Genomic DNA, 26,578 nt, shown 5'->3' with positions numbered 1-26,578 from the left:
ACATCATCCTCTTGTATTTTGGGGTTGGTGATGTTACCTGTCAATTAGTTTTGTTGTAAATGTTTCATACATTTTTGGTTTTACTAACTAGTCTGTTTCTTTGTGGGGAGTTCCAGAGATTCAGAAGTCACGTACTGCCGTATTTCCAGGATCCATTTACATTTTGAGTCGTGAATACTTCTCTTTCTATATTCCTGAGGCTTCACTCCTTAGCTGGGTGTGATGGTAAAGGGCTAGGGTTAATCAGCACGCTGCTTGGAGTGGCAGAGGCGTGTCACATCACGTCTTCATTTTTGAGTGATTACTTGCTTGTAACTTTCTAGGTTGTCAGTAGCTTCTCTGCAGTACTGAATATATTCTGTTCTCCTCAGCATTGATTTTTACTTGTGAAAACTTGGCTTCCAGTCTCAATGTTGTTTCTTTGTCAGTTTAAGTTTTCATTGCTATTAAGATTGTTAAAATGTTCTCTTTGCTTAACTTCATCATGATGTGTATGTTATTTTCTCAAGACTGGGTTTTTCTTTCAATCTAAAGAGTAATAATCTGTCTTCAATTCTAGAAAATTTGGGGGCCATTATTTTAATTTTGCCTCTGTTCTCTCTCGTGGGCTGCCTATTAGATGTCCGGTTGAACGTTTTCACTTTATGTAGAACCCCTGAACTTGTTAATTTGCATAGGTAAAAAAAAAAAAAAAGTTATTTTTTGTTCAAGCCAGTTAGAATTCAGGCTTTTTTAAGTCACTGAAACAGAAACACTCTTACTTTCCTCAAAAGGCAAGTGAGAAAAGAAACTGAAAAAGAGGTGACTCCTGAAGTAATTACCTTGAAACCTAAACTACTCCTGAACTTTTAGGTCAGTAAATTCACTTATCTTTTTCTCTCTTAAATCAATTACAGTTGGATTTCTGACAACTGCAGCCAAGAGTCCTGATTAACATAAATGTTTACTATGTGGGGGGCACTCTACCAGGTGCTACATAATCAACGATATTCAAAACAAAGTCCATGTCTCCAATCACGACAATATTTCACACTCATTCAATACCATATTCATATATATATACACATATATATGCATATATACACATATATATGCATATATATGTGTATATATGCATATATATGTGTAGGGTATTCATAAAAGGCTCCGAAGCCCTGGGAAACGAACGGGTCTTGCCGTAGCGGAAAATAAAGGAACAGGCATCAAGGTTAACACAAGGCAGCTTTGCTAGAGTCTACAGCAGTGGAAATAAGATTTTACGGACACAAATTAGCTCCAGGATAAAGACAGGGTCTAGATCTTAAATCAACATAATCCCTCCTCCCTTCTTTTACACTGAAAATCTCTGCAGCTGAGCCATACTATCTTCAGTTTAGTTTGGTTATTAATTTCTTATCCTCTTAAGGGCATATGTCTAATGTCACTCCCTCGAGTACAAATGGCCAGGGACAAATTCACTGGAATGAATGCAGGCGGAAATAAGCAACAAGCCCAGGGCCTGGAGACCCAAACTGTCGCGGCTCGGTAATAGGGAGCTGGGACTGCTCTTGGAAGTCTCTTCCTCCACCAGCAGTGTCTCCAGGGACAGCCTGAGTCCACTTCCCAGGAGATGATGTGGGGAAGCCACAGGCCTTAGGTTTCAGGAAGAACGTGAAAGGTGGCGGGGGAGCGGGCAGCGCGAGCCCCACAACCGGCGAACCAAGGGCCCCCGGCCTCCGAGTCCCCCGACGTCCACCGCCCCCGCCAGGAGCACGCAGCCCCTCTTCCGCGCCGCCCCCCCTCCGCCTGCCCCGCCCCGCGGCCGGCGACGCCGGGGAGAGGCGGGGTTTCCGCTTCCGGTGGCGAATTGTTGACGCCTGCGGCTGCTGCGGTGGCGATCGGGCCGTTGGGGAGGGGCTAGTGGGGGAGGGAGACGGCGCAGTGACAGGACCGCCGAGGGTGCTGCCGAGGCGACGATGGCAGAGGGGCCGGAGGAAGCCCGAGGCCGCCCTCCCGGGCAGGACGACGGCGGAGGGGACCCCGAGCCCGTCCCTTCCCTGAGAGGCCCTCCTGCCGCCGCCGCCCCACGCCCGCGGGACGGGCCGCAGGCCGAACCCCAGGCCCCGGGCCGGCCCCCGGCCCCGGGCCTCGCGCTGGCTGCGGCCGCCGCCGAGGAGTCGGAGCCGCCGCGCGAGCCCGGGAAGTGCGGGGAGGCGGCCCCCGGCTCCAGTGCGGGGCCGCAGGAGCCGGCAGGCCGCGCGGCGCCCGAGGCCGGCGCGCCGCGAGAGAGGCCGGCGCGGCTGAGCGCCCGCGAGTACTCCCGGCAGGTGCACGAGTGGCTGTGGCAGTCCTACTGCGGCTACCTCACCTGGCACAGCGGCCTGGCCGCCTTCCCCGCCTACTGCAGCTCCCAGCCGCCCCCGCCGAGCTACCCCTCGGGCGGAGGCGCCGCCGCCCCCCAGCCCGCGGCGCCGCCGCCCCCCCAGCTGGGCTATTACAACCCCTTCTACTTCCTGAGCGCCGCGGCCGCCGGGCCCGACCCGGGGGTGGCCACCGGCGTCACCACCGCTGCTCCCGTCGCGGGCCTGGGACCCCGGGCCCCGCAAGGGCAGGGATCCGTCCGCTCCACCCCAGTGACCAGAGTGGGATCGGCCGCTCCTTCGCGAACCCCGAGCGAGACCGGGCGGCAAGCAGGTGAGTAGCGCGTCGGGAAGGTTGGGCGGAGCGAAGGGGGGTCTTACGGGAGCTCGCCGGTGGGGAGAGAGGGCACGCGTTTTGCATCTGGAACTGGTGTTTCTCCACGTTCGTCAGCTGCCTTCTGCCCAGGCCTCCAATCCCCAAAGTGTGGCGCGAAGCTGCACGGTTTGTTCTTCCTTTAGACCTGGCTCTCCGAACTGATTCCTTATTCCGCGTGTAAGGACGTCTTTGCTCCTGAAACCGTGCCCTTGATCTCCACGACGTGGAGAGAGCCAAAGCTTAATTGTCAGATGGCGAACCCGTTTTGACGGCTGGTGGCGGTTGGACGTGGATTTATTATGCACGACAGGATATATGATATAGAATCTTTTCTATAATATGTAATTTATATAATTATATATTACCTACATGAAGAACAGTGGGGCTGACGGATAGAAAAGATTTACATAAGTGAAAGTGGAGTTCTGAACCTTTGGAACCTAGCTGAGTGATCTTGTATATTGTCTGTTTGCTTCTCTATGGGAATTAGAATGTTTTGCATTAGTTACGCGGTTTAGTTTAATATTTAGACTTTTTGTTTACCTTATTCAGCCACAGATACAAGGGACAAAAACTAGTTTTCCTGAATTTGATCCCGCTCAGAATTTGAGATGTCAGATTGATAATCATTGGATTTATTACATAGAAAGCAAGACAAAGTGAATAGGGGGTAAAATGAGGAACACAGGTATTTACTTTCTAGTAATCGTCTATACTTAACCTTGGTTTTTACAAAAAATGTTTAATTTGGGGGCGCCTGGGTGGCCCAGTCAGTTAGCTTCCAACTCGATCTCAGCCTGAGTTCAATCCCCCCCAACCCCTCTTTGGGATCAGCCTTGGGTGAAGCCTACTTAAAAAAAAAAAAAAAAAAAAAAAAAAAAATAATTTTGTGACATAGGCTTGTGATCACCTGGATTCTCATTTGAGTCCCTAGTGAAATGTATTGAGTACCTTAAATAATTAAATTTACCTGTGAAATCATTTTTTAAACATTAAGAGGATGAAAGCAAACTTTTAAACTGTTCAGTAAATAGTGGAATAGAGTTGCTGTAAAAACATGTACTATTCATGTAGGCAATACCAATAATTGTCGCAAGGTTTTAATTAGCAAGTTGTACCTTGACTTTATGTTCTCTGATTTATTACCTAGCTTGGGTTCCAAGGCCTATGTGAAATAAGTAGTTTTACTAACTTTTTTTTTTTTTTTAATTTACAGGCAGAGAGTATGTTATTCCATCCTTGGCCCACAGATTTATGGCAGAAATGGTGGATTTCTTTATTCTGTTCTTTATAAAAGCAACGATTGTCTTAAGTATTATGCACCTCAGTGGAATAAAGTAAGTTAAGGCTATTTGCAGAAAGCTTTTAATGTCTACTGCATAGAGATCTTGTTTTCTGAGGTTCTGTTCACACCTGCAAGTGACTAAATGGACAGTCTGTGTGCCAGTGTCATGGTTTCTCTAGTAGGGAAATCTCTTTGTTGTATTTTTTTCTTGGTAGTTTTAAGAAATAACTACAAGAGAGAAAAACATTTAATAAATTCTGAAAGATCTGGGACTCTCATCTATTAAAAGTTAGGTAAAGGTTTTGATTTTTTTCTTTCTTTTTTTTTTTTTTTTAATTCAGCTGTTGGGCCAGGCACTAATTTCCCTCTTACTATCCTGTTCAGAGTAAAGACAAAGGCATAAAGAGCTTTTGGTAAATCAACTGTTGATTATAAGTTAGATGGCATTTCCAAATGGGATTGCATATTATACTATCAGGCATGCCCCACGTGAACACAGTGGGCCATCTGTTTGAGTAACCTCCTCTCCTATTAATGAGCATATAGCACTTATCCTTGCTAAGCACTTTATACATGCTGAGTAAGCAGGTAGAAATAATATGGATTCTTTAATCTTATCACCACTATGAGATGTAGAGTTTAATACCCTCGTCTTTACATATTGAAGTTTGGGTTTGTAAGAAGTTAAGCCCAGGATTTATCATTGCGAAGGTAAGAAGTGATAGTGTCAAGATGCAAACCCTTGTGGTCATGTTTTAGAGCCCTTGCTGGGAACCTGAGTGTTACTGAGATTCCTCCCTGTCCCTCCCAGGGACACATCCAGCCGGGTACCAGCTCCCTTCTTTTCAGGCTCTTGAAGAGCCTTCAACTCAGACAATTTCCTCTTGACTGACAGACGGTGCTTCATCATCACTGCTTCTCCCTAGTCTAGTTATTGTCATCGCTTTTCTAGATCATAGCAAAAGTCTTCTAACTGGTACCTTAGTCCCCCAATTCCTGTTTTATCTCAATCCAGTCTCTGATATAAACCAAAGAGATCATAAATTCTGATTCTTCCCCTCTCCACCTTAAAACCTTTCTTACTGCCATCAGGATAAAGTCTAGTCTTCATATGGCTTAACAGATGCTCTCATTTTTTAATCACTTGTTTTATACTTAATATTTGAGCCATACCCAAGTGCTTACAGCTTCCATCACAGTCTCATTCAAAGGCTCTCTCTCTGGCTAGTCCCTCTCTCTGAAACTTCCCCCTTCTTAGTCTGGCTAACTTCTCTTCATCCTCCAGATCTCAGCTCAAATGTCATTTCTGGAAAGGCTTCACTCACCGTGGTAAATGTTCTTGGTATGCGTTTCCATACTGCCCTATGGGTCTACTTAATAGCCCTCATCCCACTTTATTCTTACCTACTTAATTGTTCTGCTTTGTCTAGTAGGTAAGAGTCTCCTTGAAAGCAGAGACCAAGTTGAGTTCCCTCACCATTATGTCCCCAGGGCTAGTACAGTGCCTGCTCACAATAGTGCTGTTTATTTGTTGAACAGACTAATGAATGTTTTGTGAAACTAAACGGGCGGAAACCTAAGATTAGTTCAGAATTTCAGTTCAAGTTTGTGACTTACACTAATGGAAAAAATATCAGTGCAGTTGTGCTGGTGACTAAGTCTTCATAACCCCAAACTATTATTTTATGCAGGGATATCTCTAAGTTTGCTATGCATTATATAATAGAAGAAATAGATGAAGACACATCAATGGAAGACTTGCAGAAAATGATGATTGTGGCTCTTATATACAGATTATTAGTTTGTTTCTATGAGGTAAGCTACTGACTCAGCAAATATTAACATTTAACAATCTTTTTTAATTTTTTTAATGTTTATTTATTATTGAGAGACAGAGAGACACAGAACATGAACAGGGGAGGGGCAGAGAGGGGGAGACACAGAATCCGAAATAGGCTGCAGGCTCCGAGCTCAGCACAGAGCCCAACACGAGGCTCAAACTCACAAACTGCGAGATCATAACCTGAACTGAAGTTGGTCTCCCAACCAACTGAGCCATCCAGGTGCCCCTAACAATCTAATTTAAATTATCACCCCCAATACAAAAAGAAATGGGAATTTACAATTATTCATATTTTTGTCAAATGTCTCTGTTTAAAAATGTTTTCCAAATGTTCTCGAATGTAGTATTCTTCAAGATAAAAAAATACGTGGGGCACCTTGGGTGGCTCAGTTGGTTAAGCATCCGACTTCGGCTCAGGCCATGATCTCACGGTCTGTGAGTTCAAGCCCCACGTCGGGCTCTGTGCTGACAGCTCAGAGACTGGAGTCTGCTTTGGATTCTGTGTCTCCCTGTCTCTCTGCCCCTCCCCTGCTCACCCTCTGTCTCTGTCTCTCTCAAAAATAAATAAACATCAAAAAAATAAAAAGATAAAAAAATACAGCTCCCTGAGTGGAGACGTTTTACAATTTCTTTGTAACATATTTCAGTCTTGTGGTCCAAAAATATACTTGTAAATTGGTTGTGGAACTTGAAATTGTATTTTTCCATAGAAACAACTTGCTAAAAAAAAAGGGTGGGGGCGCTACAGAGAAATCTTACAGTACACATCTTGTGGCATGGAGGGGTTGAGAGACCAGTAGAAATGCATTACAAGGGTAACCTCTGAGTATTCTAGGAAATCCTTTCAACTTGAAAATTGTTTTAAAGGAATAAGATGACAGAAAAACTTAACCTTTGAAACTGGTAGCGTTGAGCTAGTAAATTAAAATTATCCTTCTTTCCTTAGATAATCTGCATTTGGGGAGCAGGCGGAGCCACCCCCGGGAAGTTCCTGCTGGGGCTTCGAGTTGTGACGTGTGATACATCAGTGCTTATTGCACCGAGTCGGGTTTTAGTGATTCCTTCCTCAAATGTTAGCATTACAACGTAAGTTCTTCTCTTAGCTTAATTTACTTATGAAAAGAACAAATTTTGAGCGTAGTATCCGATATTCGTAAGTTCTACCATTTGATACAGTATTTTTAGCATTTTTAGTTGGTAATTTTTCTTCATGGCGTGTAACAGATTGTTAGATTTAAGATGGAAAAGTTTTTTTTCAATTGTTATATGATTATAGACCACTCTTCAGTGTACAATTTCAAGATAGTCATTTTATGAACTATCAGCCACCATAATGAGAGGGTCTGGGTGGTGGTGGTCTGTTTATCAGTGCTCTGTATCTAGTTTGATTATTCTCTAATAAATCTGTGGTTATCGGGCCAGTTACCGATCCGCCTTTAGCCTCTATCTGGTAATGCTGTCCATCCCGTCCTGAACAGGCAGCAGGAGTTTGGACAGAGATGCACGCGTGCGTCCAGCTCCTGCTCTAAGTGACAGTGTGTAACTCTTGGTAGTACTCGCGGCTAGCTGTTGGTGTCTGTCTCTGTGAGGAGGTTCAAACAGTGCTAACGCAAGTTCTAGAGAGTTAGTTAAGGGGCTGTCAGTTGAGCAAAACAGGCTACTGGCTGGAATTGCTGCCCAAGTGATTCAGAACTGGGTTGTTAGATAAAGAAATATGAGAGACTCTGGAAGCCTTGGTTTTGCTAATATCTCCAAAATTTCCTTACAGTTTTGTGATTATAATCCTGGTTGCTACTTTTAATGAGTCAATGATGGCTGCTTACCGAGCACCTCTTCTGTAACAGGCATTGTTAAAAACACTGAATATGTATTAACTAATAAGACAGGTACCATAGGTACTATTATCCCCTTTTCACAGAAATGAAACACAAGTGACTGATAGAAACAATTTAGTCTGGATTCAGAGCCCACACCCTCAGCCACTGTGCTTTTTCTATAGCCTTTCAGAAATCTAGCACTAGTAGGGTAAGTTTCCACTCTGAGCTGTGGTTGAAAGCTTTTTTTTGTTTTTAAGCTTTCTTTAATCACAGCATCCCACAAAGAAAGAATACCCAGTAATTTAAAATGTGAGTGCTTCATAGAAGGTGGAAAATGGGACTGCATTTTGTATATTAGTTTAGAAGGAACTAAACACAAATGACTGTAGAAAAGGTAAGTAAAGGGAATAGATATTTGTCTACAAAATATCAGAGAAAATACTGTAACCTTTAGTTCACCTTCTACAAGACCTGTTTATTACTGCTTTTCATGTGACAGTTCTGAATCTTTTTATGTTGATGATGTCTTTAGAACAAGCCCAGATGATCTTACTAGAGTATAATGCTACTGGAAAGTAACTCAGATATCAAAGATAAAAAACTGTCAGGACTTTGTATGTTTTAAGTATGTATTTTGAACTTGATAGGATACTATTAATCTCTGCGTGGTTGGTATATAATTTGTCTGATTTTTTTGCCTTAATTTTTTAGGTCCACTATACGAGCTTTGATCAAGAACTTTTCTATTGCTTCTTTTTTCCCTGCTTTCATCACACTGCTGTTTTTTCAGCATAATCGAACAGCCTATGACATTGTAGCAGGAACCATTGTGGTAAAGAGAAATGGGGTCAGATGATGCCCCAAAAGAGCCCTGAATTCCATACTCTCTGGAATGATGACAAGACTAAATTATGTATCAAGGCCATCAGTATCCCTGGGTTACACTAATTGATGATTTAGAAATTAAAGCAGTCGCTCCAGTGTGATGCAGGTGACTATTCTGAAAGTATTGATATTACTTGAATGCCAAAGAACTTTTCCAGAAGAAAAATCTGTTAAATTTAAATGTTAAAAATTTTTAGATTGAAAAGAAGGCAAGTGATTTTATAATCAACAATGGACAATACATACTTTCTTAAGATCTAAGGCATTAGAATTTGCTGAAAGCATTTTCAGCTCTGAAATCTCCAGATGAAACTTAAAAAATTTTGGTTTATCCCAGAATGATGGAAAAGTCCAGTTGTGTTTTGTAAACACATTAACTCATATTTTAGTCAACACTTCTTGGGGCAGTTGTTGTCTTCGCTTTTGGGGAGGGGGGTGGGGACACAAATTTGATAACCTGCTTATCTCCCACGCTGGGAGGAAGTGAGTCAGCTGCAAGAGAGAGGGGCAAAGGAGGCAGGCCTAGGTTCCCTTACTGACGGTCTCAGATCTGTACTGCAATGCACTGTGGGAATGATGCCACTTTACAAGTATCGTGACTGTTCTAACATGTATTTGGGGCAAGTTTTGCATGATGATGAAAAAGTATTAAGTCATATTGCTGTATTGATTTTTTTAAAGAAAAGGTAAGTTAGTGATTGCTTTTGGTGGGGGGAGGGGGGGTCCTAAATTTCACCATAAATTAAAATTACAATTCATGTGCAAGTGTTTTTAGTGCCCTAAATCAAACTATATGTGGGGGGAATTCGTCAAATTGTTGCATATTTACTGTAAAACAACATTCCCAGTATGTGTGCAGCATGAAGAAAGTGTTAGTGCTTTTCAGTGTTCTAATAGAACTTCTGTTTCTATAAGGATATTTACACACTAGGTAGTTTCCTTTTATATTTTATATAGTTCTAGGACTTTTGAAACCTCAAGGAGTTAAATCAGCATAGTATTTCATGGTAAAATACTAGGTAGCCTATTAAATATTAGCAATTTCCCCATTATGAACTATTCTGAAACAAAGACAGGTATTTCCAGACATTTTTCTAAGTTCTTTGGGCCAAAACCTCACTTTGGGTCTGCCAGGGATGGTGTCTTGAGGGAAATAAGTAACAGTTTGTGTATTGCCATTTTAATTTATTCTTCTACTGAGGCAAAGCTTAGTGTTTTAAGTATGTGTGCATGTTTTGCTAGATGGCCCTGTTCGCTGTGTTGAGAGAATACCTGAAAAAGTTCTATTTCTTAGGCGTTTTCTCCAACCCTGATACTATTTTCCCAAAAAACACTAACCTCTGTTGGACACTTCATAATTAGATTGCTTAAAAGATCTTGACTTTTTTTTTTGGTCTTTGATAGCGAATGAAAGACAGGTATATTATCACTATATCAGTTTTTAAAGTGGGTTTTTCCTTTAAAACTGAAAGTGTTCACATTTGATGTCTATAGAAACCTTAACCTTTTTATCATAAAATTTCATAAACCATGTTTTTCAAAATAATTTTACGTTAAATTCAACACCACAGAAAGCCTGTCCGTTAAGTGCGTCCAGGTACTCGACAAATCATTCACTTGTTGCCCCTGGGAAGATATTTAGCTGATGGCCCCTTCAGGGTAAGTGTTACCCAAACGTACCACTCAGTGTACTACATTAGCATTGGTGGATACACTATTTTTGCCACTGACGGGGGAGATCCAGTTGCAATGTCCTTCAGCCATGTAGCTCTGGAGGAGACCTTTATAATTTCCTCTCAGAAAATTGGAAGGTTCACCGTCTAGGCTATTTTAATGTATACAAACAAAAGCAAGTCCCGTCACCCAGTTTAACTTCTTAAAAGATTGCATATTTTCTATATCGGAGTTATTCAGAATCATGTCTATGTAGGTTCATTTAGGTCCATCTTAGGGTTCAAGTTACATCGCCCGATAAAATAAAAGTATTCCTGCTTTGCCTTTACAACAAATTGCAAGGCTGTTTGTATTTCTGAATGCACTTAGGAAAAGATATTTGATGCCCAGATCATTGGGAAAAAATGACAAAAAATGGGGAAGGAGGGAGAGTTCTTTTCTCTTCGGGTTGTGGTGGGGGGGAGGTGGGGTGGGAAGCCTCCCATCTTTTCAAAAACACTTTTCTATTTGATGTATTTCATTTATAGAAAATTTCTGCATCAGAGTATAATTCTCATGCTGAAGCTCTAGCCTAAAAAGGCAAAAAGATAGTTGTTTTCAAAGAATGTTTACAAACATTATTCATCACTTTTACAAGATAAGTAATAAGGGAACAAAAATCAAAAGTAAGCAGAGTAAAAGAACACTATTGCAGTGAAAGTGCCCTAATGAAAACCACAGAACGGGCAGTTAACTCTGGCATCTAGAAAAATCTCAGTACCTACTAAAAGTAGCTAGAGTGGCTAGTGCACCGTAAGAGAAGTCTGACTTGAGTGTTCACGCGGGCCGAGGTGAGGAAACCCGAGGAGGACAAGCCTTGCTCTTTTTGACTCATCTGTGACCATAAAACTAAAGCCAACACTTTTTTGGATAGAAAGCCTTTAAAGTATCGCCCAGCTGATACCTGTGTAGCCCTGGTTCGGAAGTGACCTAAACATTTAGCTTCCGATTTTACCCAGATATTTAGGATTAAAGAGGGCCCCTTTGTCTAAATTATAAAATTAAGGCTTTAGTGTCCATCGTTTCAAATGACAGGAAAAGTGGTTTTTAGCTGCATTAAAAGGATTTGTTCCCTTCTGGGACTTGTTTGGGTGTTTTACTTACGCATAAGTGTTTCCAGCAAAGGAAGACCAAAAAAGGGAGTTTACTTGCTACTCGGGAGGAGGGCTTTCTGAGAGGAGGGGTAGGACGTTTTCATTCTACACTTACCCCTGTTCAAAGCCGTGGTTCCTTTGGAGGAATATGCCAACAGCAGTGTTCATAAAACCTGACCAGTGTCATTTCACGTACTTGCCATCGCCCGGCCTCCGTCCCAGAGGCCAGAATCTTTTACAAGAAGTGCTTGCCTGGGTAACGTTCCTCCTCTCCAGCTGTGTGTCTATTTTCTTGCAGTTCATTATAGTAGGACTTGACCCACAAACAGTATCTGATGGCCTGCCTATAAGTAAAATTCAGCATTCTATTTTTAATAATTTGTATGCCACCGATTTGTATTCTTTGTCTCAATAAATACTTGATCACCGATGCTTTCGTTTTTTGACTGTTCATTTGAGATTTGCTCTAGAATTTCCTGCTCACGGAGACCTTGCTCAGCTTTTCCAGCGTTCTCTGCCTTCAGGAGAATGGCAGTCACCTAGAGTGCTTTCAGAAAGACAGATCTAGCAACAAACCATCCACCCTTAGGAGTTGTACAGTCCCGTAGCAAAAGTCACTCGAAAGTTCCCCAGAGATGACTAAGCTTAATGTTAAGCCAGTCCTGTCCTTTCCTTAAAGTGGTTAACCGTCCCGCATTATACAAGATACTAAGGACGCATTTTACACCCAAAGAACCGGAAGTTCAAAGTCTCATAGGTGATGAACGACCGCGCTGGGCAATTTAAACCTAGTTCTGATCTTACAAGCACTTCCTGTTGTAACACATCTAGAGGAGGACAGGATACAAAACAGGCCCCCAAGAAGAACAAAGCTGACCAACCTAAATGGAGCTAAAACGGTGGCCTGGTCTGAGCTCTGTAGACCGTGTTGATCTGAGCCCAGGCGCACACCACACATTGTGGAACTACAGGGGACTTTTAAGGCAAGCTTTACGAGCTGCCCCATGTTATTCGTAAATTCAGCTGGTGTGTGTCACTAGACCCAGTACACGGCCATTTCCCCAACCTGACTATACCAAATGTGCCAGTTTCCATTAAACACACAGACTCGTAACCTTCGTACAGCTTTCAGGGAGTTTCACTTTAAATGGGCCCCGGAAACCAGTCACGGAGATGGAAAGGACAGCGTAAGTAACGCAGTACTGCTGGAATAACGTACGGTGACCGACGGTGACTGCACTGAACTGTGGGGAGCACGAAGGAGAGACTCCTGCTGTATGCCTGCAACCAGTATGGTAGGTCACGAGTTAAAAATAAATTTTAAAAATAAACCTATAATTAGGATTTTATCATTTGGAATGAAAGTGTTAGACTCCTTTATAGCCTGGTTACAAATTTTTAAAATTCGTCCCAACACTTCAGGAGCGCCTGGGTGGCTCAGTCAGTTGAGCGACGGACTCCGGCTCGGGTCATGATTTCACGGTTCGTGAGTTCGCGCCCTACGTCGGCTCTATCAGCACAGAGCCCACTTCAGATCCTCTGTCCCCCTCCCACACGCTCTCTCTCAAAAATAAACATTAAAAAATAGTTATTCCAACACTTCAATTTCAAATAACAAAATCCTAATTACGTAAACAATCGCAGGAGAGAATTTATAACAGATGTGAACAAAGGTGGCTAGCTTGAAGAGATTTCCCAGTTGTTTACATCCTACTGTTTCTCAACGCCCCAAATCCTGAATTACTGAAAATCACGCGGCACCCAAAGTGGCAGGCCTGGACCTCCTGCATCTGGAGTCCTCCAGCCAGAGAAGGGGGTTTTCTTCCTGCGCCATTTCCCCTTCTCCCAACCAACCGCCCTCAGTTTTCACTTGTGTATAGAACACGGAACACAAACCTGCCCGCCGGAGCTGCTCCCACAGCCACCGAGAGCGGGTCTGCAGCCAGAGCCGGTCCGGGCGGGAGACCTCGCCGAGCAGGGGACAGACAGGCTCGAGGCTAGAGCTGCTTTCGCGAGCGTCCCTAGAGCTCCCCCGTGCAGCCCGAGAAGAGCCGCGGTCGGGATGCAAAGTACAAGCGCCACACGCCGAACACATTTCTACAGACTTCAGTTTGGGCGCCGGAAGGTTTCCTCCTGCAACCGCCTTAAGTAGGATTTTCGGTCACTTCTACTAAATATTTCTAGCACATTGCTTACGAGAATCTTTCCCACAGTAGAAAGCCTAACGTCCCCATTCGTACAGGCCTAGAGAATGGCTAACATGAACGAGCCCGCAATTTAGTTCGGCATCAACATCCGAGCATGAAGACTGGATTTCCAGGACTCATCACCATTTGCCCCCAGACAGGCCCGTGTCAAATGCGTACTACTAATAAAGTGAGACTTAGAAAATGTCTACCCCCAAACCAGCATCTGACGATGGCCTAAGAGGTTTTCAAGACGACAAACATCCTACGCCAAAATTGGAAACACATATAAAAAAGCTTGTAAACTTTTCAAGTTCTGAATTGGCAAATCGTATCCCAGCAGCTCTTTTTGACAGACGGCCGAAGAGACCTAGTCAGAAAGAAAAAAAAAAAATCTGCTAACATAATCCACACGAATTCCACACGACAGAACCACTCAAGTTTTTGCAGGCTGCTCTGGGCACGTGTCTCCAAAAGCTCAGTCGATAAACGGCTGTCTGGTCACCTCTCAAGGAAGATACAAATACAAACAGAAATGGTCATGTGTGTTTATTTTCAACTTTTAAAAAGGTATGTCAATTTATATGCAAAGTAGGCGTGATTCCTAGCACCAGACAAAAAGCAGGGTACCTTCTACATGTTTTACGTTCGGACACTTCCCCGCTTCACTTAGGAGATGTCCAAGTCACTTAAACGGATTCTTTGGAATTTCTCTGACCGTGGCGAACCTTTATACAAAGGTTCCCTTCCGTTAACACCGGTACCTTCATTATAAGTTAACACTAGAACGAAAAATATTTCATAATTTTTTATTGATGGCATTTATCCCATGGTTTAACATGTTAATTATACTGTAATAAACATGGCTTTAATATTAAACTTTTCCTTATTATCCAAAGTCACCACAGTCCATTTCAGTAAATATAAAAATATATGCTTAATACTTTGTACAATACTGGTTTTTGGTCCAAACAAAACTGGATCAGAAAAGCCAATAAATTCACTTTAAGAATCCCCAATTTTTTTTTAAAGATTTCCAAATGGATTTAGGCAACTTTGAATAATGGGATTTACATAATAAAATCTGAGACGAGACTAAACAAAGAACAAATTTTCTAACACAAAATTAAAATTTCAAGTTCACAGATTTATGTTATGCCAAAAAAGTACAGAAACAAAATCGTATTTACACAAGTTTCATAATAAAATAATGAAAAAGGCAAGACAGGTGAGAGTCAGGAGAATGAAAATATAGAAATAGCAGAGAATTATTAAATGGAGAATGAACTAGATCTAGTAAGTCCTTAGCACGGACCATCCTTTCATCAGGCTTCCTCTATCGGAAAATCTTAGTGCACGAGACACCCGACTCACTCCACACATACACCAGCACAAACTCGGCAGAGAAATCACTCACTTCAACACTCTCTAATCTACACGGGGGTCCTCCGATATAATTACAACGTCAGTGCGTTCCACAAACGCGTGTCAACGCACGCGGTGGTGCAGACACAGGGGTTCTTTACAAAGCCATTCGCGGAGCGGGCTCCCTCCCTGGGCCCGGCCAGCCTGCGCCGGGCCAGGGACCAATGTGCCGGGTCAGGGTTTCGCTGAAGAATCAGTCACCGATCTAGCTATGATTTGTTTTAAAACGGGAGTGGGAGAGGTGAGGGCAGGGCTTCTGTAAAGACAAAACAAGGAGGAAAACCCCCACGTTAAAGAAGTCTTGAGGCGGATCTGACGTCAGATAACCCAGTACGCGGGACGATCCAGTATCTGGAAAGCAGGGCACCGGCTGCTGTGGAAGTGTTGCGCACAACACCAAAGTGACCTTTATTTCTTGCGCCTGACGGCAGTCTTTATCTTGCGCCCAGAGACTGAAGTTCCAGAAGACGAGAACATATTTTTCCCGTTTGACCTGGGGAAAACAAAAACTTCGTTATGTGACAAAGTGCGCGGACAAAACCTCAGGATCCTACTACTCAGGGCTCCCAGTGACGGGGGGGGGGGGGACGACGACACACTGGTAAACATACTTTGTTATGTCACTGTCACACACACACACACACAGACACGTGCGGGCGCGCACACGCAAGCACGCACGCAGGCGCACACACGCAGCCCCAAGGGGCCAGGCCCTCTTACCCCACGGTGAAGGCCGCCGCGGGATGGCTGAACGGAAAGCCCCCCGAGCCCGAGGGCTGGGCCGCGGCCGCAGGAGCGCTGGGGTTCGCACCGAACGTGAACACTCCCGACGGGTTGTTGTTCGTGAAGTTGAAGTTCGTGGTGCTGCTGCCGAACTGGAAAACTGAAGCTACGATAGTTAAAGCAGAAAAACGTCATTAAGGTGAAAATGCTAGTGGTTCTGGCGAGGACTCCGACCCGGCCACGCGCAGCGCGGGAGGGGTTGAGCTCCCTTACTTACATTCGCTTAACAGGAAGAAAACTAGAAGGAAGTGTTTTCTCCACTGACGCGCGCTACGGACTCACACGCCCCCTGGCAAGTGACCCGACTTCCCTGTGACCAAGGAGGAAAGGGTAGAAGAGACTTCTGGACAAAGACAGTGGAATCGACATTTAGCGCTAACTTCTTCACAGATTCACAGATGACGCTAAAATAACAGGAACGGGGTTTTTAGCAAGATGAGGGAGAGGTGGCGCCAGAAGGCGGACTGGAGCCAAGCACTGAGCTAGCGGCGGGTGCCCACGGGAGCACCTCCTCGGACACGAAACACACCCACGGGCCCGGGCGCCGGACGGCCGAGGAAGGGAGGCGGCGGGTGGGCTTCAACAGGGAAGGCGGGAGATCATCCGTGTGGGCAGCAGACGCCCAGATCTGTCCCGCCCCGGTACAAACAAGAGGCCATTCTCCAGCCCAGCAAGTCTCTGGCCAGGGGTCAGGATGTATCACACAGAAAGGCAAGGACACGCTACAGAAACCAGGAGGAGTAAAAGCAAGGTGAAGGCCGAGAGCTGCGGCCCTGCCCCGCGCCCCCCCAGCCCTGGCCACGGGGAGTACATGTGCCCTCCAGGCAGGAGACTGAATAATCTCCTCTGGGGATTCCAGACCTGCTGACACTAACATCCAGGTCTTCCCAAGTCAACAGGCCAGTCAGATAAACCTACAAGGAAATTCAAGCTCTACAAGCCTATCCAAACACAAAGAATTATCAAGTGGTACTTAGGTATCCTACACTAATTAAATTTTGAGTTGAATGGGAACAGGTATTTGCAAACCACGTATCTGATAAGCAGGTATCCAGAATATCAACAACGCCTACAACTCAACGGTCAAAAAACACAAATAACCTGATTTAAAAATGGACAAAAAGCGGGGCGCCTGGGTGGCTCAGTTGGTTACGCATCCGACTCGTGATTTCAGCTCAGGTCATGATCTCAGGGTTTCGTGAGATCGAGTCCCATGTCAGGCTCTGTGCTGACAGCGTGGAACCTGCTTGGGATTCTCTCTCTCTCCCTCTCTCTGCCCCCTCCCTGCTTGTGCTCTCTCTCTCAAAATAAATAAACATTAAAAAAAAATAGACAAAAAACTTGAGCAGACATCTCCAAAGATGATACACAAATAGTCAGCAGGCAAACATTAACATCACTCAACATCACTCATCATCAGGAAAAAGCAAATCAAAACCACAGTAAGGTATCACCTCACACCTGTTAGGATGGCCGTCGGCACCAAAAACACAAGAGACAACGAGAGCTGGTGAGCATGTGAAGAAAAGGGACCCTGTGCCCTAACTGATGCGGCCACTGTGGGAAAGTATGGAGGTTCCTCAAGAAATTAAAAGTAGAAATACCATATAATCCAGCAATCCCATTCTGGGTATTTATCCAAAAGATTTGGAATCAGAATCTTGAAGAGATACTTGGACTCCGGGGTTCACTGTGGCATTATTTACAATAGCCAACACGTGGAACCCCCCTAAATGTCCACTGATACATGAATAGAGTTAAACAATGTACATTACATACGATGGTTATTCGTCCTTTAAAGAAAAAAAAAAAAAAAAAAGAGTATCTTACAATATGCAAAAACGTGGACTCTGGAGGACATTATGCTAAGTGAAATAAGCCAGTCACAGAAGGACAAGTTCTGCCTGATTTCATTTCTGTGAGGTATCTAAAATAGCCAAACCATAGAAGCAGAGAGAGGGACGGTGACTGGTGGGAGACCAAGAGGTAACAATTTTGGAACAAAATCGGAAGGATATAAAGACGCATCCACACAACAAAAAAGAACACTTGGAATTAAAAAGTAAGGGGCGCCTGGGTGGCGCAGTCGGTTAAGCGTCCGACTTCAGCCAGGTCACGATCTCGCAGTCCGTGAGTTCGAGCCCCGCGTCGGGCTCTGGGCTGATGGCTCGGAGCCTGGAGCCTGTTTCCGATTCTGTGTCTCCCTCTCTCTCTGCCCCTCCCCCGTTCATGCTCTATCTCTCTCTGTCCCAAAAATAAATAAAAAAACGTTGAAAAAAAAATTAAAAAAAAAAAAAAAAAGTAATACTAGCAGAAGTAAAATCTCAACAGAAGGAGGAATAAAAGATAAATGGAAGAAATCTTCCCAGAAAGCACAGAAAGGACAAAAAGAACAGAAGTTAAAGAAGAGTGAGGCACAAAAATTTCCCAAGAAACAATTCAAGAAAATTCCCAAGAATGAAAGTTCACAAAAGGACAGACTAAATTCCTTACACAATCAGGGGGTGAAAACGCATCCAGGCCAAGGAACAGCTTTTTCTTTTTTAAATCTTTTATTTTTGAGAGAGAGAGAGACAAGTGAGAGCAGGGGAGGAACAGAGAGAGAGGGAGACACAGAATCCGAAATAGGCTCCAGGCTCCAAGCTGTCGGCACAGAGCCCGACGCGGGGCTCGAACCCACGAACCGTGAGATCCTGACCTGAGCCGAAGTCGGACGCTTAACCGACGGAGCCAAACAGGCGCTCCGGAACAGCTTCTTGGTAAGTCAGAACACTGGAGGCAAAAGAAAAGATTCTAATGAGATTTCAGAAAGAAGAAATGGTCAAAGAGCAGAGATGAAGAAAGAGTTCAAGAGTAACTCTGAGCCAGAAAGTCCACAATGGAGAGATGCCCTCAAAACTACGGAAATTATGTCCAATCTAAACCTGTACTCAACTGAAATCTTACCAAACGCAGGGGCATAATGAAAATACTTCCAGAAATGTAAGGTCTCAAAACTTTCTTCCCTGAGGACTTCAGGAATCACTGGAAGAGCTGCTCTATTAAAACAAAGAAATAAGACAACACTGACATCATCCAGCAAAGAGATTCTTTTGAGAGGAAGGGTTCCAGAATCTCCAAGAGAAAGGTAAAAAGAGATGCCGAGACCACAGTTCAACAGCGGGCCTAGAAAGGAGCAGATTAGAAGATTCTGTGGGAGGATTCTGGTGGGACGAGCAGATAAGTTTCTCTCAGGTACTAAATAGCACACAGCCAATGTATTTGAAAATACTGAGAAGTGATCCAGATGAACAGGAGGAGAGCCAAAGTTGTAACTACTGACAGGTACAAAGACATCAACACAGACGGGGATCATTCGTGCTGTAGAAAACAAAACCCTGTGGAGAGAAGAATAGCAAAGTACATATCACACGGTCTGCACACTCGGGCCACTGATCCAAGCACACGGTGGTCCCCACATCAGGAGGACTGAGGGAAATGTCACCTGTGTGAAAGAAAGCTAAACTCTCCACCGCCTCACAGTGAGAAGAATCAACTAATCCCAATTAAAGTGGGTAATACGTGTCATAGAAGTTCTGCTACCTGTACTAACTGACCAAGTAGTAATATCCGGAATACATTAATAATTCCTACAAAATAAGCAAAAGCAAAACAATGGAAATGAAAAACAGCCACAAAAATTTAAAAAAAAAAAAAACAAAAAAAAAAAACCTTATAAAAACAATTCACAAAAAATGAAATCAAGTAGAATCCAGACATGAGAATCTTCACACAAGACAGCAGGATGTGAATGTGAACAATCTGCCAGGCCAAGCTTGTGTTATGCTGTAACGTAGAAGATACGCACACGCACCTCGGAATCCAGCGGCCCCTTTCCCGGTACGTACCCTAGAGAAACATGCACGTGCGCCCCGCAGCGTGGGCACGGCACGAGCAGAACGGCATGTCCTCACAGCTAAAAACAGCGGTACATGGATAAATCGCGGTATGTTCATAGACTGATTTACTCTACAGCAATGAAAATGAACAAACTATATGGAATAACATGGATGTGCTTTACAAGTAAAGCAAAAGACACAAGAAGCAAAAGACTGAATACAGTAAGATTCCATATATATATAGGATTCCATATATATATATGTATGGGATCTTACTGTGTGTGTGTGTGTGTGTGTATATAGTTAAAAATAAGGCAAAATGGTATCTTGTAGAGATTCACGTATCAGTAGTTCACTTTAAAAAACCCCAGGAAAGTGACAATCATAAAGGCCAGGGCCCATCAGAGCAAGGAAAGAGGCGTGTGATCAAAAAGGGAGACCGGAGGGGCTCCTGGGCAGCGGGCTACACAAGCGTTTTGCTGCAACATCACACTGTTCATTTATGTTTCAGGTTTTTCTACATGAAGTTATATTTCACAGTGAGAAAAAGACACATCGTGCAATTCTGAGGAAACACATCATAGAACAATGTGATTAGCCAGACTGAGAACAATGCACTTGTTTACATATTGCCAGTCAAGTGTCATCCAACAGAAAGTGTCTGGGACAACGGGCTGTCCGGTCCCAGGAGAGCACTGCACTTGGGGGCGTAACCTCCCACAACGAGGACTAGAAAATATAGCTGGAATCTAGGCTGGAGTGCTCCCAAATTCAGATGGGGAGAAATGGGACTGAATGAACGTCCAATCTACTTCAAAGAGTAAGAAATGACTACATTTTAACCACATACATGAATACCTTCAAGCGCTTACTTTTAACGGTATGAAGTTGAGAATGTTGTTCATATTACAAAGTCCAAACACATATTTCTCTATTCTGCCAAGTATAAGACGTTTAAAAAACGAAGACACATACATGGCTTCAAAATTCAGAAACCATATTCTATTGGGAGCCACCAGCACCTGGGTACGGATGCAAACTATGTGACCAGCACACACTTACTAGAACTAGGAGCTGCTGCAGAGCCAAATGCAGACTGACTAGGCTGTTGTCCAAACACGGGAGGCTGGCTGCTGCTTGACACTGTCCCAAAAGTGGGCGGCGTGGGCTGAGAAGCGGCAGAAAACAATGCTGCGGAAGATGACAGGGCTCCGAAGCCTGAGGGATTCGGCTGGCTGGCACCTTGACTCTGTCCAAACGTCGGGGTTTGGTTAACACCAAATGCTGGACTGGCAGACGGTGCTGAAGGTCCAGTGCCAAACACGAAGGAGGATCCTAGAGACCCAGAGAAACAATCACGTCAGCTAACAGCTACAACCAGATAATCCTTAAGGAAGGTCTAAAAATTTAGCTGCAAACCGCGAGCCTGTTTTCACTTTACCTTGCTGAACAAGTCCCATCAGGGCCAGTTTTCGATAATAATGAAGAATACAATCCTATTATTTAGTAAAGCCATATAGAATTCATATAAACAAAAATTATTAGCCAAGAGTCCCCACCTTCACAGCCAAATTTTTTTAGGTAAAGGGATCCATCCAAGAAGATAAGGGATTTTCACCATTCAACGCACTGCAGAAATCAGCTAATGTCGTCATCACGTATATACACGTAATGGGGACCTACGTCTAATGAAATAGGCCCCAGTGTCTGGTTACTTAACAACCTAACATTTCAAAAGGAACACTTGGAAAATCTAAAGACTACACTCTTGTTGAGATCAGAAAAATCCCTCCTAAGAGTTAATTCTATTAAACCGAACACAGACTGCACGGGATTCCACGCAGTGAACGGTTGCCACACCCGTAACCTTCGGGGGCAGGCGACCTAAGGGCACCCGGGCTGTTCTGTAACCACCTGCGATAGGTTACTTGCTAAGAGCAGACAGGATGAAACAGTCCAACTACAACCTGTTTTTCTTTTGTAAATGAACGTACCCGCAGAGCTGCATGTGGTGGTAGCTCCAAAAGTGAAACCGGAGGTTACGGGATTACTCCCGCCGGCCCCTGGACCGAAGACGAACGGGGTGACCGCTGAGCCCGCGCTGGACGTGGCTGCAGGTTTGCTCTCCTGAGAAAACAGCAGAGACTGAGAAGTACCGGCCTCCGCGGAGCTCCCGAAGGCGGAGCTGCTCACAGGGTTGCTGGCCTGTCCAAACACGAAGGCAGCCACCGGCGCACCGGAGGACGCGGCGGAGCTACCGAATATGCCCCCGGCTGCCGAAGTGGCCGGTGCGCTTGAATTAGAAGAACTGTTGTTCAAGAAACTGAACACTGGTTTTGCTGCACCTGGATCTGTAAGAGAGAAATAAAGATGCAAACAAAAGTCTTTAAGAACAAGGAATCACAGAAAGCATTTGTCCCTTGCCTACGGTCCACACATTCACTAGAAAACAGAAACAGTAACTTTTTTATAAAAATTCATTCAGCAAATGCACACACTATATTAAATTATGATGTAAGCAAATACACCCATCTTCCCTTTTACGGCTTCTGAAGTGTGTCTTACAGAAGAAGGCAAGCCCTCAGCATTCAGATTAATAAGAATAAAAACATCCCTTAAATTCAACACATCCAGCTGAAGACTACGGGTAACAGCTCGGACAGTGGGAGACAGCTGTGCTCTCGACTTTGCAATTTATGTTAGCAAAATTATCATTTCTCCAACCAGCAGTCAATTCTCTCTGCAGCATTTACTGACCAGCGCGTCCTTCACTCGCTAATTTGTGACTCCACCTTTACGACACGCTGAATTTCTAAGTATGTGCGCATTTGTTTCCTCTATAGCTACTGTTACTAGACTGTTTTAATTATTGTAGCTTTATAGTCTGGTTTGATAGTAAACCTGTTTGTGTGCCTGCCCTTCTCCCCAAAATTTCTTGTGCATTTTCCCTTCCATGTGCATTTTAAAATTACCTTAGCTTGTCACGCTCCACAAAAATTCCTCTACAAATGGAAATTAAGGGGGTGCCTGAGTGGCTCAGTCGGTTAAGCGACCGACTTCAGCTCAGGTCTTGATCTCGTGGTTTGTGAGTTCAAGCCCCGCGTCGGGCTCTGTGCTGACAGCTCAGAGCCTGGAGCTGCTTCAGATTCTGCGTCTCCCTCTCTCTCTGCCCCTCCCCTGCTCACGTTCTGTCTCTGTCTCTCAACAACAAATAAACGTTAAGAAAAAGAAACGGAAATTAAGGCTTCCAGTTATGGAATGAGTAAGTCACCGGGATAAACGGGAGCGTGCAGGGAAGACAGTCTACGGCACTGTAACAGTGTTGCGTGGCCACAGACGGCAGTTACACTTGTGGTGAGCACAGCAAATGCACAGAACTGGGGCATCACTGAGTTGTACACTCGAAACTAAAGTAATGCTGTGTGTCAACTACACTTCAACTAAACACAAAAAACCAAATTATCTTGGGGGAGCTGGGCAGGAGACTATTCTCACTCAGGAACAGGTATTAATAAATAGGTCTTTTCTGGGGCGCCTGGGTGGCTCGGTCGGTTAAGTGTCCGGCTTCGGCTCGGGTCATGATCTCACGGTCCGTGAGTTCGAGCCCCGCGTCGGGCTCTGTGCTGACAGCTCGGAGCCTGGAGCCTGTTTCGGATTCTGTGTCTCCCTCTCTCTCTGCCCCTCCCCTGTTCATGCTCTGTCTCTCTCTGTCTCAAGAATAAATAAACGTTAAAAAAAAAAATTAAAAAAAAAAAAAAAAATAGGTCTTTTCTGTTCGTTTAATTATTTAGCCTGTTACAAGTTCTGTTGCTGTTATAAAACACAAATTAAAGATGTTAGAAAATGCAAGTGACATTTGTCCAACTATTTATTGCTGATTCAGAGGAAAGCTACTGGTTTTTATATGGTGATCCTGAAACCACCCACTTTACTAAAGACATTTTTTCAACTGTTCCAATACTGTCTCAGTTCCAATACTGTGTACTGGACAGGGCTGGCCATAATATGAAACGGGCATGAGTATGATTTACAGACAATGGAACAAGTTGGTTCACTTTCAAGTTGGTTAATGAGAGGTTAAGAGGGTCTATTTCAATGGAAAGAGTATAGTAAACACCATAATTATATCCGATTAGATCTTATTTTTATTCCTTTCCAAATCATATATAATTTAGTTTTTATTTTTTTTGGAGAGTGTTTTGAATTTCCAAACAGACAACAGACACGAACTGCTCACACCTACTCAATGAATTCCATTCTCCCCGCACCCCCACCCCACCCTGGTCAGGTTAATTTTTCATCTTGCTCCCAATATATTATTCAGAAGTGCTCATGGGTGTTCAATTCTTATTTTTTTTGTTTGCCTGAGAACATCTCTATTTTGCCCTCACGTTCGACCAAATTTGGCTGGATATAAAATTGTAGGATCAAGACCATTTTCTTTTTTAACATTTATTTATTGTTGAGAGACAGAGAGAGACAGAACACAAGCAGGGGAGGGGCAGAGAAGGAGACAGAATCTGAAGCAGGCTCCAGGCTCTGAGCTGTCAGCAAAGCCCAACGCGGGACTCAAAATCACGAAATGCGAGATGGCTTGAGCCGAAGTCGGATGCTTAACCGACTGAGCCACCCAGGTACCCAAGACCATTTTCACGGGGCACCTGGGTGGCTCGGTCGGTTGAGCGTCCGACTGTTGATCTCAGCTCAGGTCATGGTCTCGTGGTTGTGAGATCAAGCCTCGCACTGGGCTCTGGGCTGGGCACGGAGCCTGCTTAAGATTCTCTCTCTCCCTCTCTCTCTGCCCCTCCCCTGCTTGTGCTCGCACTAGCACGCGCTCTCTAGAAAATAAAAAGACCGTTTTCACTTTGAGGACAGTGCTCCACTGTTTTAAGCATATGATGTTACAAATTAGAAGTGTGATGCTAACCTGATACTTGTTTATTTGTGGCAAACAGCTTTCCTCTCTTAGAGAGCTTTCAGGATTTTGGCTTTGGTGTCCTGTCATTTCACTGGTCTTTGCCAGTGAGTGGGCCATTTCCATTTTTAAGGCCAGGGTCTTGCTCTACAGGGAGGAAATTTCTTCCGTCACTGCTTTGCTCCCTCCTCTGCCCTGTCCTCTTCTTCTAAGCACTCTTCTTGCAATGGCCTGAGAACCAGCCGGACTCCATTCTCTCTACACTTCGGCATGGGCTCTGGGAAATCCCAGTTCACCAACCTATCATCTGTGTTTCTTCTGCTGCTCAGCCCACAGAATTTTATTTCACCAAGCACGTTTTTAAGTTTTAAAAAAATGCTACTTCATTTTCTCTTCAGGATTTTAGTTTTCATAATCGCCTCTGTTTCAGAGATTAACTCTATTTGTGGTCTATGCTCCTTGGACGCCTGATGATGACTGGGTAACTCTATTTGTGAACGAACGCCTGCACAGAAAGATTTAGTTAGAGAATATTTCATGAGCTGACAAAAGAAGGCCTACTTTCCTGAGCAGTATGCCAATTCTGATTGTCAAAGCTCAAACAGAAGGGAGAAACATGGACAGATGGGAAATGCTGGGGGCTCTCCATCAGCGGTGTATTTCTCAGAATCAGATCTGCAGGTAACATCACTGCATCGTAAGGGTTTGGAGCCGTGAACACTGCAAATCCTAGGCTCCTTCCCAGAGAGTCTTTATTGGTCTCTCTCAACTATGTCCAGTGTAAACCATTCCCTGACCTGCTGCATTTGTCCAGATACCAGAGATGCCTTGCAGAAAAAAAAAGAAAGAAAGAAAAGTGTTTAATACTTACCAGTCGTGGTATTGGTTTGAGACCCAAAAGCGAACGCGGCCTTCGTAGGCTGTTCCGATTCCTTCTCAGATGGTTTTGCCACACTGAAACTAAAGGTGGCCTTTGCAGAACTCTCATCTTTGGTTTGCTCTGAATTCCCAAAGGAAAACACTGGTTGACACTTCGGCTCCTCATTGTCTGCTTTCTTCCCAAACACCAGAGAAGTAGAAGTGACCGGCTCTTGCTGTCTCTCTTCTGTCCTTCCCAAAACGAACAAAGAGGCAGACGGCACGGGGGCAGGCTCCGTGCCACCAAAAGTGAACCCTCCCTTGGTGGCGGGCGTGTCTTCTTTGTTTGCTTCTGACGTCTTCCCTGTGAACGGAGCCACCGAAACGCTCTTGGCTCCTATGGCTCCAAAGCTGAAGCTGTTCTTGTTCTCAGCGGTCACCCCCGTGACGGCAGCAGCAGGTGCCGGGTTAATGACACCTGTACCAAAGCTAAAGCCTGTAGATGAAGATTTAGGGAGCTCCTCTTTCTTCTCTTGCTGCCCAAGATTAGACACCCCAAACTGAAACGGAGCTAACGATGCCGTATTGCTTAAACCCGAAGAGAGTCCGAACTTAAAACCATTATCGTTCTTGTTGTCCTTTTTAGCTTCTTCAGGCTTGGACTCGGACGAAACTCCAAACTTAAAATCTCCTATTGGTTTTGAAAATTTAAAGCCTTCACTCATGGAGTTTGGAGACTCAGAATCTGAAGACACACCTATCTTGAAGCCTCCCTGCTCTCCAAATTTAAAATCTCCAGTGCTTGTTAAAGTCTGAGAAGGCCCAGAAGACGACGACGGGAGACCAAATTTGAAGGATGAGGCGGCTGGGTTCGGAGACGGGGAAGACGTGCCAAAGCCTTCAAAATATAAAAGACACCGAATTAATGCTATCCCCTCAAACAAAATGTACACCTGAAACAGAAAGAGAGACACAGGAATAACTTCGAAAAGGCCTATGGTGAAGAGTGTGAGGAAGTGGCAGCGAACGCCAACTAGTTGCCCAGTATTCAGCGTACGAATCACACCTCGACCCCCACAACTACACTGACATGCCACTTACTCACCTGGGACACTGGCAGAGCTCACATAAATTTGGTGAGGCAGTAATGGCAAGGGGTCTAGGAAAAACAGACACTTTAT

General features: G+C 44.3%; 2 protein-coding genes across 12 annotated transcripts in view; one reads left to right on the top strand and one right to left on the bottom strand.

The window, feature by feature from the left end:
- The first annotated feature begins 1,858 nt into the window (after window positions 1-1,858).
- FAM8A1 (family with sequence similarity 8 member A1) lies at window positions 1,859-8,646 on the top strand. Its single transcript, XM_007089780.3, has 5 exons — window positions 1,859-2,673; window positions 3,932-4,052; window positions 5,692-5,815; window positions 6,790-6,929; window positions 8,372-8,646. The coding sequence occupies exons 1-5, from the start codon at window positions 1,956-1,958 to the stop codon at window positions 8,514-8,516; spliced, it is 1,248 nt and encodes a 415-aa protein (XP_007089842.2). The 5' UTR covers window positions 1,859-1,955; the 3' UTR covers window positions 8,517-8,646.
- A 5,426-nt stretch (window positions 8,647-14,072) lies between these two features.
- Window positions 14,073-26,578, bottom strand: part of NUP153 (nucleoporin 153) — a 92,011-nt gene continuing 79,505 nt past the window's right edge. For 8 of the 11 annotated variants that reach the window (XM_042985650.1, XM_042985658.1, XM_042985653.1 and 5 more), the window contains 6 exons: window positions 26,503-26,556; window positions 25,411-26,295; window positions 21,619-21,975; window positions 20,687-20,959; window positions 15,684-15,852; window positions 14,073-15,456 (listed from right to left, as the gene is read on the bottom strand). In XM_042985650.1, coding sequence (XP_042841584.1) covers window positions 15,372-15,456; window positions 15,684-15,852; window positions 20,687-20,959; window positions 21,619-21,975; window positions 25,411-26,295; window positions 26,503-26,556 — 1,823 coding nt within the window. In that variant the 3' untranslated portion in view covers window positions 14,073-15,371. Of the gene's footprint in view, window positions 15,457-15,683; window positions 15,853-20,686; window positions 20,960-21,618; window positions 21,976-24,487; window positions 25,045-25,410; window positions 26,296-26,502; window positions 26,557-26,578 lie in introns of those variants that run through there. The other 3 variants (XM_042985654.1, XM_007089764.2, XM_042985660.1) reach the window with 2 other exon arrangements.

The sequence above is a fragment of the Panthera tigris genome, chromosome B2, assembly GCF_018350195.1.
Source record: "Panthera tigris isolate Pti1 chromosome B2, P.tigris_Pti1_mat1.1, whole genome shotgun sequence".
NCBI lineage: Eukaryota > Metazoa > Chordata > Mammalia > Carnivora > Felidae > Panthera > Panthera tigris.
Note: the sequence above shows the minus strand (reverse complement) of the source record. Positions and strands in the feature narration are given on the sequence as shown.